This window comes from Trichophyton verrucosum (assembly GCF_000151505.1).
Source record: "Trichophyton verrucosum HKI 0517 chromosome Unknown contig00217_1.f1.exp, whole genome shotgun sequence".
Taxonomy (NCBI): Eukaryota; Fungi; Ascomycota; class Eurotiomycetes; order Onygenales; family Arthrodermataceae; genus Trichophyton; species Trichophyton verrucosum.
This window is the reverse complement of record NW_003315508.1, coordinates 169,511-185,077: the sequence shown is the minus strand read 5'-3', so window position 1 is coordinate 185,077 and position 15,567 is coordinate 169,511. Positions and strand designations below refer to the sequence as shown.

The 15,567-nt window shown below is 50.7% G+C and overlaps 5 protein-coding genes across 5 annotated transcripts; 3 read left to right on the top strand and 2 right to left on the bottom strand.

The window, feature by feature from the left end:
- Window positions 1-2,593: 2,593 nt before the first annotated feature.
- On the top strand, window positions 2,594-4,330 carry TRV_02509 (MFS multidrug transporter, putative; the record flags this gene model as incomplete). The annotated part of the gene is made up of 2 exons (XM_003023361.1): window positions 2,594-3,085; window positions 3,242-4,330. The coding sequence occupies 2 exons, from the start codon at window positions 2,594-2,596 to the stop codon at window positions 4,328-4,330; spliced, it is 1,581 nt and encodes a 526-aa protein (XP_003023407.1).
- Window positions 4,331-5,008: 678 nt separating this feature from the next.
- TRV_02508 (uncharacterized protein) lies at window positions 5,009-9,817 on the top strand (the record flags this gene model as incomplete). Its single annotated transcript, XM_003023360.1, has 3 exons — window positions 5,009-5,440; window positions 5,502-7,172; window positions 7,235-9,817. The coding sequence occupies 3 exons, from the start codon at window positions 5,009-5,011 to the stop codon at window positions 9,815-9,817; spliced, it is 4,686 nt and encodes a 1,561-aa protein (XP_003023406.1).
- Window positions 9,818-10,499: 682 nt separating this feature from the next.
- TRV_02507 (uncharacterized protein) lies at window positions 10,500-13,212 on the bottom strand (the record flags this gene model as incomplete). Its single annotated transcript, XM_003023359.1, has 2 exons — window positions 10,500-10,910; window positions 10,993-13,212. The coding sequence occupies 2 exons, from the start codon at window positions 13,210-13,212 to the stop codon at window positions 10,500-10,502; spliced, it is 2,631 nt and encodes an 876-aa protein (XP_003023405.1).
- A 520-nt stretch (window positions 13,213-13,732) lies between these two features.
- On the bottom strand, window positions 13,733-14,767 carry TRV_02506 (uncharacterized protein; the record flags this gene model as incomplete). The annotated part of the gene is made up of 2 exons (XM_003023358.1): window positions 13,733-13,856; window positions 13,977-14,767. 2 exons carry the CDS (start codon window positions 14,765-14,767, stop codon window positions 13,733-13,735), a joined length of 915 nt encoding a protein of 304 aa, XP_003023404.1.
- Window positions 14,768-14,820: 53 nt separating this feature from the next.
- Window positions 14,821-15,069, top strand: TRV_02505 (uncharacterized protein; the record flags this gene model as incomplete). Its single annotated transcript, XM_003023357.1, has 1 exon — window positions 14,821-15,069. The coding sequence occupies one exon, from the start codon at window positions 14,821-14,823 to the stop codon at window positions 15,067-15,069; it is 249 nt and encodes an 82-aa protein (XP_003023403.1).
- Window positions 15,070-15,567: the final 498 nt, after the last annotated feature.

Sequence of the window (15,567 nt, the reverse complement as noted above, 5' to 3'; positions counted from 1 at the left end):
CTTTTTTTCCTGCTATGTACTTTCAGATTCGTTTTACCCTCAACTATCGGCGTCTTCTGGTCCGGTTTGTAAGGATTATGTGGTTCGCGGAGTATGAGCGTTTACCTGGAGTTACAGGCAATTGGTTTTTGATGCATTTGGTGATTGTACTATCGTTGAGGATTGTGGACTACTAGACTACAGGCGTGGAGGATGCATTTTCAACAGCTCAGAACAAGTCTTTATGTAGCTAGCAATATAAAAGGAAAGACGCTCTCGTCCACCCATCAGCATTGACAGGACGACATCGCCGTTTAGTTGACCCTGCTTTTTCAGATGGCTATGAATTTCCACTTCGACTTTGGATTCGACTGATCAGCAGCTAATCTACATGAGACACTCAGGCCAATGTCGAAGAATTGCTGCTCCGGAACACGCCGTTACATGCTAGGTACGTGTATATAGGGCTACATATTAAATTGATGCTCTATTGCTAATGTGGATATAACACCTAACTTGCAACGCATTTATTTGATCTATTGAATATCATTGCTTGCCACCCAGTGTAGCAGTGTCTGCTCGCTGGCGATCGGAGCTTGTTACTTCAAGAAAGTGTGAGACGATAACCCCCAAGGCTATTCCGGTACATATCTCCTGGTACAAAGGTCTGCGCCTCGGTATCTGCACGAAGGCCAATAAGACGCTCTATAAGAGCTGTGACCCCTTCATGATGCTCATTATGGAGATCTGCGACACGGTATAGAGCCGTCCATCATTTCCGGAGTTATATCTGTGGCCTTCGCTCCGTGATCAAGCAGTAGATTAACGACTGTTGACATCTCTGCAATCCCTAATCTTTCTGTGAGGGCGAATAAAAGCGCTGTCTAGCCTGACGAAGACCTGTCATTGATACGTGCTCCGTCTGCAAGTAGTCTCTCGATGATTCCTACCTGGTTCCCGTGGGCTGCCCTGTGGAGCAACGTCTCTCCGTAGAGCGTCGAAATGAAGATATTGGGGTATCTATAGTGTTCTAAGCAAAACTGGGAGAGTGAATACGTCCCGTAGTATGCAAGTACATGCATTGGTGTCTCGCCCAAGTTGTCTGTAACGAAGACTGAGGCTCCGTGCTGTAGTAGCATATTGATAGTGTCCGTGTTCAAACGCTCGCCCGTTGGTCGAGGGCGACGGTGTTTCACCATTGCGTGAGCGATGGCTGTAGTTGACTAGCTAGCTCCTCGCTCAAGCAGAACTTGAACTGCCCCAACGGTGTCGGGGGAGGAAGCGCTGATATGCAATGTAGTTGTCACCTATGCTGCATATGCTTGGATAGCAACATCCTCCCACTGGGCAGCGCCCAAAAACAGCGCCGCATCTACCTCACCCGCCTCCATCGTCCGCCAGGAACAAAGATCGCTCACAATACCGTCAAAGCCCCGGAATGCGGCCTGGCTAAGCGTAGACTGAGGGAGCTTCGACGACTTGTACATGCTTGAAAGGTGATCAACCCGTGGCTTGCGTAACTAGTTACGCTTGACAGGCTGTGAGCCACGCCGTGATCCCATAACTAGAATCTTGATGATGGCACGCCTCCCCCATAACTATCGCAGCCAGCACCAACGAGATATCGCAATCAAAGGAAGAGCCATTCGGGGCGGGCTCCTCAGAGTCCGCCCCTGCGTCGAGCAGCACCCGAACTGCATCAGGCCGCTGGAAATAGCCGCGTGTGATGCAGTTCCGCAGCAGTCAAAGTCCAGGTCCCAGCCGCTCCTGATGACGGCTTGCTGCTTGACGGTGTCTTTTGCCTCAGCAGCGAGGTGCAGAGCGAGTTATGGACGCTGACGAACCATGTTCAAGTATAGCAGGTAAATTCTGATAGTTATTGCGGACGTTTCACGGCAGCGATCGGATTTAAAGGGGTAAACTATCCCATTCCCTAGCTAAGTCCGATTCCCAACCTGTGTATCCCGTTATCACTAACTCAGCGTTAGAGCTTTGATACGCTATATTGATCCCGGCCATTAACTATGCATAAATTAAATTATAGGCTAGTCACTTCTCTGCAGGCCTTCGTCTTCCTCAGATACGACATGTTGTCTCTCTCGGAGCAAAATGGACACGACCGTGACGTCACGGCAGCAGATCCGGAGTTCAATGGTCATCCTTGCTTCCAGCAGACCTATCAACGAGCAACAGCCTGCGGGCTTATTGTTGGTTACTACAGATAGATGTAGGCGCTTGCCTTCTTTCTAGGCCCCAAGCGAGAAAGATAGCCTTGCTCTTTCATCCGGCACGTTTTTGCCGCGAGCTTTATAATATACCCGCCCCAGCTACAGAAGGGAACCGGCAATCTGCTACGTTTCATATGCGGTATATGCATGATGAGTTCATCATCTCGAGCCATGAGATCCTTTTGCATTGGTTCGACTCCCTTGGGGGATCGAATCGTCGTACTCAACCCCCTTCGGGTTGATATGTCATGTCGGCACTGCAGTCGGTCATGACTGGGTGATCGGCTCCGGGCCTTCATTTTGTTTAAGACCGACAATGGATTTGAAATCTGTTTTTATGGGTATATATATGCGTGTCTATATCCCGTTGCTGAGCGGTTTTGGATATGAACAACCAGTTTCTCCCAAGTTGCCTACCATCCAGCTTGCTTCCTGAATTAACTACCGAGCCTGGCATAGGTGATTATTCTGTGTTGACCATGGCAGAGCATACACCCGCGTCCCACTCAATGGACCCAGAAAAGGACGCCAATATCCCAGAGCTAGCTCTGAATAACAGTAACTTGCCAGAATCATCGCGTGTTCCTGAACCTGACCTCGAAAAGGGGGAGGTGCCTGGATCCGTCCCCTCACCCCCTTTATCCTACGATGAGCCCAAGAAAAACCCCGATCTCGTGAATTGGGATGGTCCCCATGACCCCGAGAACCCAAGGAACTTCGGTCGTATGAGGAAGTGGTACATCCCTATGATGCTCTCTCTCTTAACCTTCTGCATCACTTTCTCGAGCAGCGTCTTCAGTCAAGCTACGGCAGTAACAGCAAAGATATACGGTGTCTCTGTGGAGGTTACCACACTTGGTACCGCACTTATTGTACTGGTAGGTGAATAGGACATCGAAGTGCCCATTTAAACCTATACTAACGGTATACTGAAGGGATTCGCTCTTGGGCCAATTATTTGGGGACCCCTTTCCGAAGTGTATGGCCGACGACTTCCTATGCTCGTCTGCTTCACAATTTCAGCCATATTCCAGATTCCCGTCGCAGTGGCACAAAACCTTGCAACTATCCTCATCTGCCGATTCTTGATCGGCGCCTTTGGCTCTGTGACTCTTGCAGTCGTCGGCGGCGCCTTGGTAGATCTCTGGGAGCCTGTTGACCGCGGTATTGCAGCCGCTGGTTTCTGTGCAGCCACCTTCTTGGGACCCATTGCTGGGCCTATTATTGGTGGATTCATTGTCCCTTCACATCTCGGCTGGCGATGGACTAACTGGATTACTCTCATCCTTGATGCCGCAGTTGGTCTTGTGGCCTTATTCAGCCTCCCAGAGACTTTTGCTCCAGTTATTCTGCAAAACCGAGCAAAACGACTTCGATATGAGACGAAGAATTGGGCCCTCCACTCGACCCTTGACGAGAGCCCCTTGACAATCAACGATATCTTTCACAAATATCTGAGCCGTCCATTCGAGATGTTGATCCTAGAACCCATTCTTTCCCTAACAACTATCTATCTTTCTGTTGTCTACGGAATCCTCTACCTCTTCTTCTTTGCATACCCTATCTCATTTGGAGAAGTTCGAGGCTGGGAACACCCAGGTGTTGCTGCTCTTCCTTTCATTGGACTCTTGATCGGTATTCTACTTGGATGCGGTGTTCTTATCTACATCAGCAAACACCAATACGCTCAGAAGCTCAAGGAAACTGGCAACCTAGTCCCAGAAGATCGCCTACCGACCATGATATTTGCTGCCTTCACTCTCCCTGCTGGCTTGTTCTGGTTCGCCTGGACATCATCGCCTCATATCACCTGGGTCCCGCAAGTTATCGCCGGTGTTCCCATAGGCTTCGGGTTGATCATCATTTTCTTGCAGGGGATAAACTATGTCGTCGACGTTTACCTTATATATGCCAACTCAGCGCTAGCTGCCAACACTTTCATCCGAAGTTTGCTGGGAGCAGCCTTCCCTATGTTCGCTTCTCAAATGTACCACAACCTTGGAGTTGCATGGGCTAGCAGTGTATTAGCCTTCATCACTCTAGCGATGATCCCTGTTCCGATCTTGTTCTACGTATACGGAGCTAGAATCAGAGCTATGAGCCGCTTCGTTCCAAAGGTGTGATGGTATATTTAATTGCATTCATATCTCCCGTTTGTAGAATCGGTTACATTTAAAATTGGGAAGCTGTGGAGTTTTGTATAGTTATGCATATATGAAGGAGGCATTTTTAGATTAGATTTAGAGTATATAATATACTGAATTATCCTTATTTCAACATATCCTCTTCTACGCATTCTAGTCTTCATCCTATGCTCAATATCAACTTGACCAAAATGCATCGTAGAAGGCCTGTCTGCTCACTTTTGAAACGATACCTCGGTGAAAGTCACCTCTCACGTGATTATAATATAGAGTTTAACTACATAAGGCAAAACGCGCTCGCGCATCGAAATAACTATGAATTTACGACCTTGAGCAAGCCTGAACGGCCCATTACACGGGCAGAGCTCATATCTGTCATTTTATTGCTGCTGCCGAGTTTTCCAGCCTGTCGCAGTGAGCCGGTTCGAGTGTCTCACTTCTACATATTCAAATCCACGGTAACTGCGAAGAAAGCAGCCGACCACAAACAGCGCGGAGCTGGCTCTGAGGGCCGAACGTCCATGATCAAGATACACAACCTTCCCTATCACGACACACATCTCCAGGGGCCGCGCATAGGCGATTGTATATCCTCGGGTCATAAATAGCCTATCTGACACCATTCCAGGACTTGGTGACGGCCGGAAACCACACGCGATGCCTGCGCGCAGACGAACCCGCAAATCCGCCAAGGCGGCTCCGGTCGAGGAGGTAGAAGAGGCAGTGGAATCTGAAGAGCAGGAAGAGGAGGAGGAGGAGGAGGAAGAAGAAGAAGCACAATCCGACCAGGACAAGGGAGACGGCTCGTTACATAAACTTCAGTTTAACCAGGCAATTTCATGGAAAGCCGGGAAAGCTATTCCTGTTGCACACCTACTCCAAAGACTCGAGGAGCTAGGTTCAGAGCTACGAATGCTAGATCAAGAGGATATAGATCGAAACTCGTTGACAAAGGTCTCTCAGGAGCTAGCGGATGGACATCTCTTGGGGCATAGGGATAAAGGTGTTCGCGCGTGGACAGCCTGCTGCGTTGTGGACATATTGCGCCTATGTGCTCCCAATGCGCCTTTCACCGTGAATCAATTGAAGGTACGTACCCATTATTTCTTCTCATATTAGCTACTCTGGCTCACTCGAAATGGTAACCTAGGATATCTTCACATTGATTGTGACTTCAATTATACCAGCGCTAGCAGATCCCTCCAACGCATATAATGACCAACATATATATGTTCTTTCCTCATTAGCAGACGTCAAGAGTATCGTGCTGCTTACAGATGTCCACGCTCCTGATACCCTAATCCTTCCTCTATTCTCTTCCTGCTTCGATATTGTGTCGGGATCTTCCAAGGCGTCAACTGGGGAGGACCTAGCAAAAAATGTGGAATACGATATGACACGACTCCTTGCTCCAATCATTGATGAAGCGCCTAGTTTAGCGCCGGAAGTTATTGACGTGATCGTTGCGCAGTTCTTGCGCGTTGACCCTCGGGCCATTGACCATTCCTTGTCTACTTCCACTGGGAAGGGCAAAAAGGGAGCTACCGGCGTTGTGGATGCGAAGCAGGGAACGTTATTGCTGAAAGACTACCCCCCAGCTTATAATATGGCGAAAGCGATATGTAATGCTTGCCCAGAAAAATTAACAAGCTACATCAGTCAATACTTCAATAATGTCATCTTGGATGCTTCTGGCCCCTCCGGTATCAACGGGTTGAAAAATCGCCGCAATAGCTTGGACGAGTCTGAAGATGAGGGTGAAAATATCAAAGATCTTAACAAGGCTCATAGGCTGATACGGGAATTATGGCGAGCCTGCCCGGATGTACTGCAACATGTTATCCCACAGCTTGAGGCTGAGTTATCCGCAGATTCCATTTCCCTTCGCCTGCTAGCAACACAGACTATTGGCGACTTAGCAGCAGGAATTGGTGTTGCAGGCCCTCCTCCCGATCCATTATTGGATCCGGCTGCCTACCCTCGTCCTTCTTTGAGTGATGACACAGAATCTGTCTCTCAAGTGAATGCTCTTTTGAATCCTCTATCACCTAAGCCATTCTCGCAATCCCACTCTTCAGCATATGAAAGCTTCCTATCTCGCCGCCAGGATAAGTCCCCTTCCGTGCGAGCCTCATGGGCCACGGCAATTGGGAGGATACTCCTTACCTCAGCTGGAGGTACAGGTTTGAATACGGCGGAGTCGAACAATTTGATAGCCGGGCTCGCCAGGGCCCTAGGAGACGCCGACGAAAAGGTCCGGATTGCTGCTGTAGAGGCTCTCGCAAAATTTGGCTATAAGGATGTCATCAAGAAGCTTGGGTCTGACGGCGGCCTTTCTGAGCCTGACTCTCTTCTTTCAGTGCTAGCAGCACGAGTTAAAGATAGGAAACATGCAGTACGTGAACAAGCAATGAACGTGCTAGGAAAAATGTGGGCAGTGGCATCCGGCGATATTGAAGCAAACAACGAGGAGGTTATGACCGTTCTTAAAGATGCACCTTCGAAAATTTTCGACGCTTACTATACCAATGACCTTGACCTTCAAGTGCTTCTTGACCATGTCATCTACGAAGTGCTTTTGCCCCTTACTTATCCACCGATAAAGTCTAAACAAGCCAAAGGCCAATCGCAGAAATCAAAGACTGCTAAGGGCAATCAGGAAGATGATGTAGACCCTGACTCCATCCGTGCCCGTCGTATTCTCACATTGGTCAATGGACTAGATGAGAAATCAAAGAATGTATTCTTCGCTTTTCAGTCTCGACAGCTCAAAATGCGAGCCTTCATGGATTTTTATCTGACTGCATGCGAAGAATACAATGTAAGTCTCCTATATCCCTAACTTATATTCAATGGGTATTGACTAACATGCAATGTTAATAGGGAGGTGTGATGGATGATAATGAGGAAGCGGTCAAAAGTAAACTAACTAGAGTCATCGATCAGCTCTCTAAAATGCTCCCAGAGGCCTCACGGGCCTCTGCGGACCTGTGGAAGTTTGCAAAAATGCACGATAGGCGCAGCTACCAACTTATCCGATTTGCCATGGCCGCTGCAAGTGATTACCGGATTGTGGCGAGAGCTATACGAGAACTGTCCAACAGAATCTTGTCGAGTACATCCGCAACTACAACAATGCTTGAATCCTTGATCCCTCTGATTTACCGCAGCAGCTCCCTGATCTTCAACAGAAGCCACATACCCTGTATTATGACAATATCAAGGACTGATGAACATGGGCTAGGCAATATAGCGCATGAATTTCTACGTGAAACTTCGTCACAGAATCCAGAAGTTCTCGAAACTCATGTTCAAGAAATGTGCAAGGATCTAGAGTCGCAGGCTCCCAATGCACAAAGAAGTGATGATCCTGCTGTCGAGGAAATCCTAAAGGCCTGTGCCGGGTTTGCTAAAAAGCTACCGGCAAAACTACCTACTCATAAACAGTTCCAAGTAGCTCTAATAAATTATGCGATGTACAGCTCGTCCCCCGTTGCAGCAAAGTGCGCAGTTTCGATAATTATGGCAACTTCGGACAAGAAAGAGATGTATGCTCGGGACCTTGTCAAGAAGAGCGTGCAGAAATTCACTTACGGTTCTAACCACTTCCTAACCAAACTGGCAGCTCTCTCCCAACTCACACTTCTCGCATCCAAGGAAGTTGACCGAGAAGAAGACGCTATTCTCAGGATTGCAACAGATCAGATCCTATTCAAAAATCGCAACCCAGATCCAAATCCTGGGTACTCATGGTCTGACGAAGCTGACGAGGAACTACAAGCTAAGGAGTGGGCTTTGAAAATACTTGTGAACCGAGTGCGCTCTAGAGAATACTCTGATGACGATGAAGAATTCAAACAATATGCAGACTCGGTCTATGCTATTTTAAATACTCTCATTGAGAAACATGGAGAGCTTTCGAAGACTGAAGATACCCCTTGGTCACAAAGGTCCAGGCTTCGTTTGATGGCTGCCAAATTAGTTGTCAAGCTTTGCGCCTCAAAATCAGTTTGTGACCGAATGTTCACGCCCCAGAATTTCAATGCTATTGCGCTAGTGACTCAAGACCCTCTGCTCGAAGTAAGGCGAGGTTTTATCGGCCAGGTTAAAAAGCGACTTGTTCAGACACCAAATCTCAACCCCCGGTGGTACCTCATTACATTCCTCGTCGCATTCGAACCAAATGGAAACCTTTACGATAGTACACTTACATGGATACGATCAAGAGCGTCCTTCTTTTCCCGCCGACCAAGCAGTTCCGCCGCTGGTCCAGACCAGCAATCATCCCAAACGACTATGGAAGCTCTATTCGCTCGTCTTCTCTCCCTCCTTGCTCACCACCCCGACTACCCACCCGAAGGATCCGATGAAATGACCATTGAGGAGGACCTAGTTAGCTTCTCCCGATATATCCTTTTCTACCTCTCTGCAGTCGCCAATGAAAACAACCTCTCCTTGATTTTCCACATTGCCCAGCGCGTCAAGCAAGCGCAGGACGCAATCTCAGACCCCGAAGCATCCGCGATAATGTCCGCTCGACTACATACCCTTTCAGATCTATCCCAAGCCCTCATCCGCAGGTTCGCAGAATGTTACTCTCAACAACACAAAATTGGCGGGAGTGGCAGCAGTGGGGTAGCCAATATCCTTCAGACGTTCCCGGGAAAGATGCGACTCCCCAGCAGTCTATTTGCAAATATACCAAGCCACGAAGAGGCTCAATCAACAGCTGAGAAGAACTTCCTGCCCGAGGTGGTTGAAAATAGGCTAGATCGGGTTGTTCGACGGTTCATGAAACCGAAGGCCATGAATGCAAGCTCTGTGGCTGGAAAAAAGCGGAAGATTGACTACAAGTCTAGTACTAAACCAACTGCAGACGATGACGATGACAATGCATATGAGAATGGAGGATCTTCGAAGAAGCAGCGGAAGGAGAAAAAGCAAACATCATCCCGAACCGTTCCTATTCGCAGGAAGTCTACGGCGGGTGGCTCTGAGTCCAAACGCAAGAAAAAGAAGGACGGAGATGATTGGGATTCTGACGGCGATGAAGGGGCCAAGCCTTCATCAGCAGCAGCGCGACGGAGATCCGGTAGAGGTACGAAGAATATGAATGTTAGCTATGCGGAGGGTGATAGCGATGAAGATGACAAGGAAATGCAAGCGTGGGATGAAAGAGGGGAGCAGCGGGAGGAAGCCCCTGACTCGGAAGAAGATGACAGTGACAACGACAGTGCCGAGGAGGATGAAGGCGAAGAGAACAATCTCCCTCAGGTGCCTGAAGACGCCGAGATGAGCGATGTTCCCCAGGACCTATCAACGCCGGAGGTATCTTTGTCGCCAACGCCTGAGCCATCCTCGCCAGCCCCGGAGACACGAAAGTCCAAACGAGGTCGGTCCGCAAAGTCCGCACCTAAAGCTGTGAAAAATCCACCCGGCAGGCCGAAGAGGAAGGTCAAAGCATGAAACTGCTATATTAGTTTCATTTAGTTTCAACGCTCACTTTACTCAACGCTGCCCATGTCTTTAAACAATCCCCTTCCCACATTGATTTGCAGGCATCTGATCTCCATATTTCTACATTAACCAAATATCTCTGTGCATATATTTGCTTCAAATCTTGTCTTTGATTTCCTCTCCTTAGATAGCCAGCCATGTAGTTATGGAATTAGATGGGTTCAACCACTCCTCTACAGCATGTCTGTATTCACATATTACTGCCTATTTGAACAAAAATCTACACCAACACCTCTCTTAACAATTAACGAAGCGTAATAGGATGCATCTTGTCCCAAGAAAGAGAAAGTAAGACGGCAAGAGAAAAGGCAACTAGAAGGTATATTAACGAAACAGGAATTTAAGAATAAACGGTAGGAGCGTACAAAAAATGCATCATGCCAAAAAGTAGATATTGAATCCGCTCGAATTCCGCCGAGATCCCAGTGAAGTAAGTAAAGGGAAAGGAAAAGGAGAAGGAATAGACAGACAAGTATCAATGACGAGAGGCGGGGCGTATGAATGTGAGAATCGAGGGTGAGGAGGGGAAGGGGTAACGTAAATTTGTATAATTGATTCCATCTATCCGTCCATTGGCATTAAGCTGGCTTGTTTGCACTTGAGTGTTCGCTTATTTCATAAATGCGTTCCATCACGCAGCTCCAGACGAATCGTTACCTGCGGACGTGCTCGTACCAGTTGGCGCACTGCTTTCTTTAGTTGCTGAGCTGTTGCTCGGTGTCCGTCGAACAGGTGGTGGGCCACTACCCCCTTTCTCCCTCGCCAACCGCGCCGCAACGGCCTCCTTGTGATTTCTGTTTTTGAGATGGACCTCAAAGTTCTCGACTGTCATTGCTGGGCCCGGCGTGTAGAGTTTTCCAGGGCAGTCATTGCAGCGGATTCGGGGGAAGTATTTGTATGGTAGTTTTTGGCCAGGATGTGTTTGGGCTGCGTTGGGGATAGGGAGGTTTGTGTTTGGATCTACGGCAGTGTAGCGCATTGTTCCTTCAAAGGAGTCGTTGGGGTATTGTCTTTTAAGGCCCACAAGGCCTTGGATGAGCCACTGGGGAGGAGGGGGCTGAGGGTGTGCGTGGTTAGTGAGCCGTTAGGTTATGGCGAGGTAAATGTAGTAAGGGTATGCTTACCGGCTGAGTTCCTGGGGGTAATGGATGGGGTGCGTCGATGACACCATGGAACTGGGGAGGGTTGGTTGGCTTCTTTGTCGCGGAGCCAGGCTGGCCTTGGGACGGTGGAGGCCCCATAGATCCACGAGCACTTGATTTCCCTGTGGGAGTCGAGGATGGGCCACCGGGAGACCCCGTGTATTGTCTCGAGCCAGACTTGAGGTCGCGCATGAGGCGTCGTAACTTATCCGGATTTATCTTCAGTTTGACAATAAGGTTCTCGGGTGCCTCTGAGCTTTCCTCTCTATAGTTCTGCCGTCTGGCGGATGTTCTTGTTTCGTGAGAGTGGGATACGGTTGTCTCGGGCGTTGCTGAGCGGCCCATTTGTCCTCGTATGGCTGACTGGGCCATGGAAGAGGCTTGTCTCATGCCTCTTGTTCTAGCAGTTCCCTGGTTGAGACGAGACATGGCTGGAGATCCGATGGAAGACTCTTCGCTCTCGGAGGACTCTGACTCTTCCAGACCATCACGGTGGCCGGTAGAGGTTCTGCCACGGCGACTGGTACTTGACCGTTTGAATAATCGACTTTCTTCAATGGACGAGGCGCACCCTGGTATGACCGAGGAAACGATCATGGTCCGAATAGTTCGTTGACGGTCCTTGAGTTCGGGCAGGATCGGTCCTCCTCGCCTGTTGACTCGTTTCTGTCGTCGTTGCTCACGCGAGATGGAGCCTTCCGTCCGGTCAAGTTCTGCTTCATTGAGTTCGTATAGGTAAGGGGTATATTCCTTGGCAACGTTAAAGGGGCGGAAAGTGGATGGAATAGGGGATGGTTGGAAGGCGTCTCTCAGGTCTGGGTCGTCGATTGGTCGGCCGTCGAAGGGGTATGAGACGACGTACAGACTCTTGGTGAATAGCTGGACCTGTTCACGGATAGAGTGTGCGATTGCTGTGGTGAACTCCCCCGGCAAGGACAGGTCCTGGGACATTTGGATAGCAAACCCTTCCGGTGAATTATGGGGGTCGTTCAGTTCCCATTCGAACTGGTCTATAAGCGTGTGTTGTCCGATGGTGATATTCAGCTTTATGAGAACCCGGAGCTCATCGTTCTTGTAGGCGGAGTAGGGCAAGTGTGGGTCCAGAGGCTCATCTTCGATAAAGACCTGGGGGTAGAAGTCTGCCAACTGTTCATGAATGCTCTGAGTAATCTGCCGCACAAGCGGGCCACAAGATTCGAGCGGTAGGCCGAGATCCTCCACCAGCTTCTCGGCAAAGACGTCGACAGGGGTGACGCGATCGTGGAGATTCCATGTAAAAGTATCCCGAACCTTGACCTTTTCCCAATCGATGTCGAGCCTGATAGGAACGAGATGTTCATCCTGGTCTGACTGGGTAAGCATGTCCTCTCGCGGTATGCGCAGCTCTTTAGCCTTCCGCCCACCTGGCCGCCTCCGGTTGGATGGGTAGAGAAGCTGTGGGTGCTGCGACCTAAGATCTGTCCTGGTGTTACCGTATCCTTCGTAGCCCGGGCCAAAGATAGCAGCTGGGTTGGCCTGTCTTTCCTGGTTGAGGGCGAGATAGTAGTCTCTTTCCTGGAGCTTCTGGCGGAGCACTTCCTGGTGCGTATTCCGTGTAGCGGCAAGGGCGGAGTGACCCCATTCTCGGTATAGGTAGTCTTCCAAAAGAACCTTTTCTAGGGGTGTCTTGCGCGGCAGACCATCATCCTCTATTACAGGAGAAGCAGCAGCAGCAGCAGCAGCAGAAGCAGGCGCAGCAGCGGTAGACTGTATGATAGAGCCAGAACGAGACCGTTTCCGACTGACTCCGTTTCCGTTTGTGATGCTAGTTTCTTGCGGAGAAGGCGAGCTGGCACCACCTTGTCTAGCAGGCTCATCTCCATCCCCATCACCACCACCACCTCCTCCTCCTCCTCCTCCACCACCACCACTCCCTCCTCCGCTTCCTTCTTCTCCACCGCCCTCAGCAGCATGAGCTGGTCCGTCCGGAAGCTCTGAGGCGCCCATTATAGCTCTGGCATTCTGTTTCCCTTCCAGGATACCAGCGGGTATGGCTCCGTTATGGCCGCCAGGAGCTAGCTGCTGGTCCTGTGGCGACTCCGCCGGCTGCTCGCTGCTACCTGCGGCGGGAGCTACAGGCTGAGGCGAGTGTGAATGTGAATGCGAGCCCTGTAGCGCACCATCTGGCTGGCCGGTATTCTCCTCGGCTTCCGGCCACGGCATGGTCGATGGTTGCGATGTTGCTTGCTGTGCTAACTTAAAAAGTTGTCTGTGACAAAAAGAGTCGACCAAGGTCGTCGTCAGTGCCGCGTCCCAAAACACCACCAACACGAAGCTCCGGCGGAAGCAAGACGGTCAGGGGCCACAGTCTACGTGGAGCAGGGCATACCGGAATCGCGCAGTGAATGCGACTTGCAAGGAGGTAGCAGATTCAACTACTCGGTAAGAGGGAGAGAGAGAGTAGCGAGAGAGAGACGGTTCAGGTGTCTCTTAACGCGGTCGAAACGAAGGAGACGAACGAAGCTGCAACCCAACGCCGGCCGTCTAGGGGCGAGAGGCGAGTAACTAGCAGTCAGGAATTGGCCTGCCCGTCAGCGAAGAGAACGACCGAGAATGCGATGCGAAAGATGGAATCATCGTCGGCTTCTTGCTTGTTTCTTCCTCGTTTTCTTCGTCTTTTCTTCGTCTTTTTTGCTCTTTTGGCGTCGCTGATGAGTAAGAAGTGACTAATCAGATGACGTAATCATGACATAAGCAGGCCAGCCCCTAGAAAGAAGAAGAAGAAGAAAAGACTGAAGACGAAGAACGAAGAACGAAGAACGAAGATACAGGAATAAAAAAAGATGAATTTTATGTATGGAAGGAAGCTATGTACTACTGGGGGCTTTGAGGGCTATAGACTAGACTAGAGAGTGACGTCGGCGACGACAGCGCGGTGGTCGGAGTTGTAGATGCGGTTGTCGAACCTGTTAGGCATCACAGCATACCCATTGACAGTGAAAGGGATGGACGCAGAAGACGACTGAGGACCGACCATGACATAGTCGATGCGGCTGCCCTTGGTCTTGCCGTCGAATCCAGTGAAGGTGATCTCGTCTCCATAGTGCTGGGCGGCAGGGACCTTCTTGTAGGTGTCGACGATGCTGGAGCCCGGCTTGGTGAACTCCCGGTAGGCCTCCTGGCTCTCGGCGCTGTTGAAGTCGCCCGCGAGAAAGTTGCCCTTGACCTCGGGGTGGCGAGCCAGGTACTTTTGGATGAGACTGAGAATCAGCTTGGCCGACTCGAGGCGGGACTTGCTGCCCTGGTCGTCGAGATGGGTGTTCATGGCGAGCACGGTGGTGTTGGAGGCCCTGTGGTTGAAGACGCCGATGGTGACGATGCGGATCGAGGCAGCGTCCCAGCCCTTGGAGGGGACAGAGGGCGTCTCGGACAGCCAGACGGTCTCCTTCTCCTGCAGCGTCCAGACGGCCGGGCGGTAGAAGATGGGCGAGTACTCTCCGGCCTGCTTGCCGTCGTCTCTGCCCACGCCGTAGAAGGCCCATTCATCGGCCTGGGCGTGCGGGCGAGCGTTGAGGCCGGCCAGGACGTCGTTGACCTGGTTGTGCAACGCCTCCTGGAGACAGACGAAGCTCTCTGGGTTCAGCCGGCTGTGGTAGTCGAGCTCGTTGACGATGTGAGGCGCGCGGACGCTCCATGGCTGCTCGCCGGCCGAGGGCGAGGTTGTTGCATAGCGGATGTTATGCGTGAGGATGCGGAAGAGCAAGCTGCCTAGCTTCATCTTAACGAGAAGAGAAGAGAGAGAGATGCAGATCAAGGGAGAGGCCGAAGAAGATGAAGATGAAGATGAAGATGAAGATGAAGATGAAGATGCGTACCTCGTCTCCCGTCTTCGTCTGCGTCCCTGTCTCGCATCTTTATCTGCTGCTTCTGCTGCCGCCGCCGCTGCTGCTGCCCCTTTCCATCGTGGGCTTCTGCTACGAGAATGCGGGTCATGCTGGTTCCATGTGCAAGACTGGTTGGCTCGTACAGCCTTCCGCGAGCTTCGGGTATCCTGGCGGGCTGGCCGTGGAAGCTACTTAAGGGGCAGGGAAGGCGACGTTGGACCTGGCCGTGGCTGCTGGCTGGCCGGCTGGCTGGAGTCAGTCCTGGTTGTAGCTGAGAGTTCCTGGTCGCTGACAGTAGTAGAGAGTAGTTATATAGAGTGTAACTATAGAGTGTGCCACGGCCGGGGAAGGCTTGCATGGCAGCGATGCAGAGTGACTTCGGCCGCCTAGCAATTCTGGTGAGCCGCGAAGTCACTGCGCATCGACGTCATGGCGCAAAAAAGCAACGAGCAGGATAAAGTGAGGGACACGAAAAAAGCCCACAACAACAACAAAAAATATCCCACCTTTTGGCTTTTCCCCCTCCACGCCGCCCGCAAGTAGAAAAGACGAGCAGACGAGCAGTCAGGAAGCCGGGAAGACACGACTAGGACGTAACGGAAGACCAAGACCGACGCAGACGAGCTACTGGGCCGTCTCTTGCGACCGACTTCTCGACCTGTTATTCCACTAGGTAGCCTGCTGCTGCTGTTGG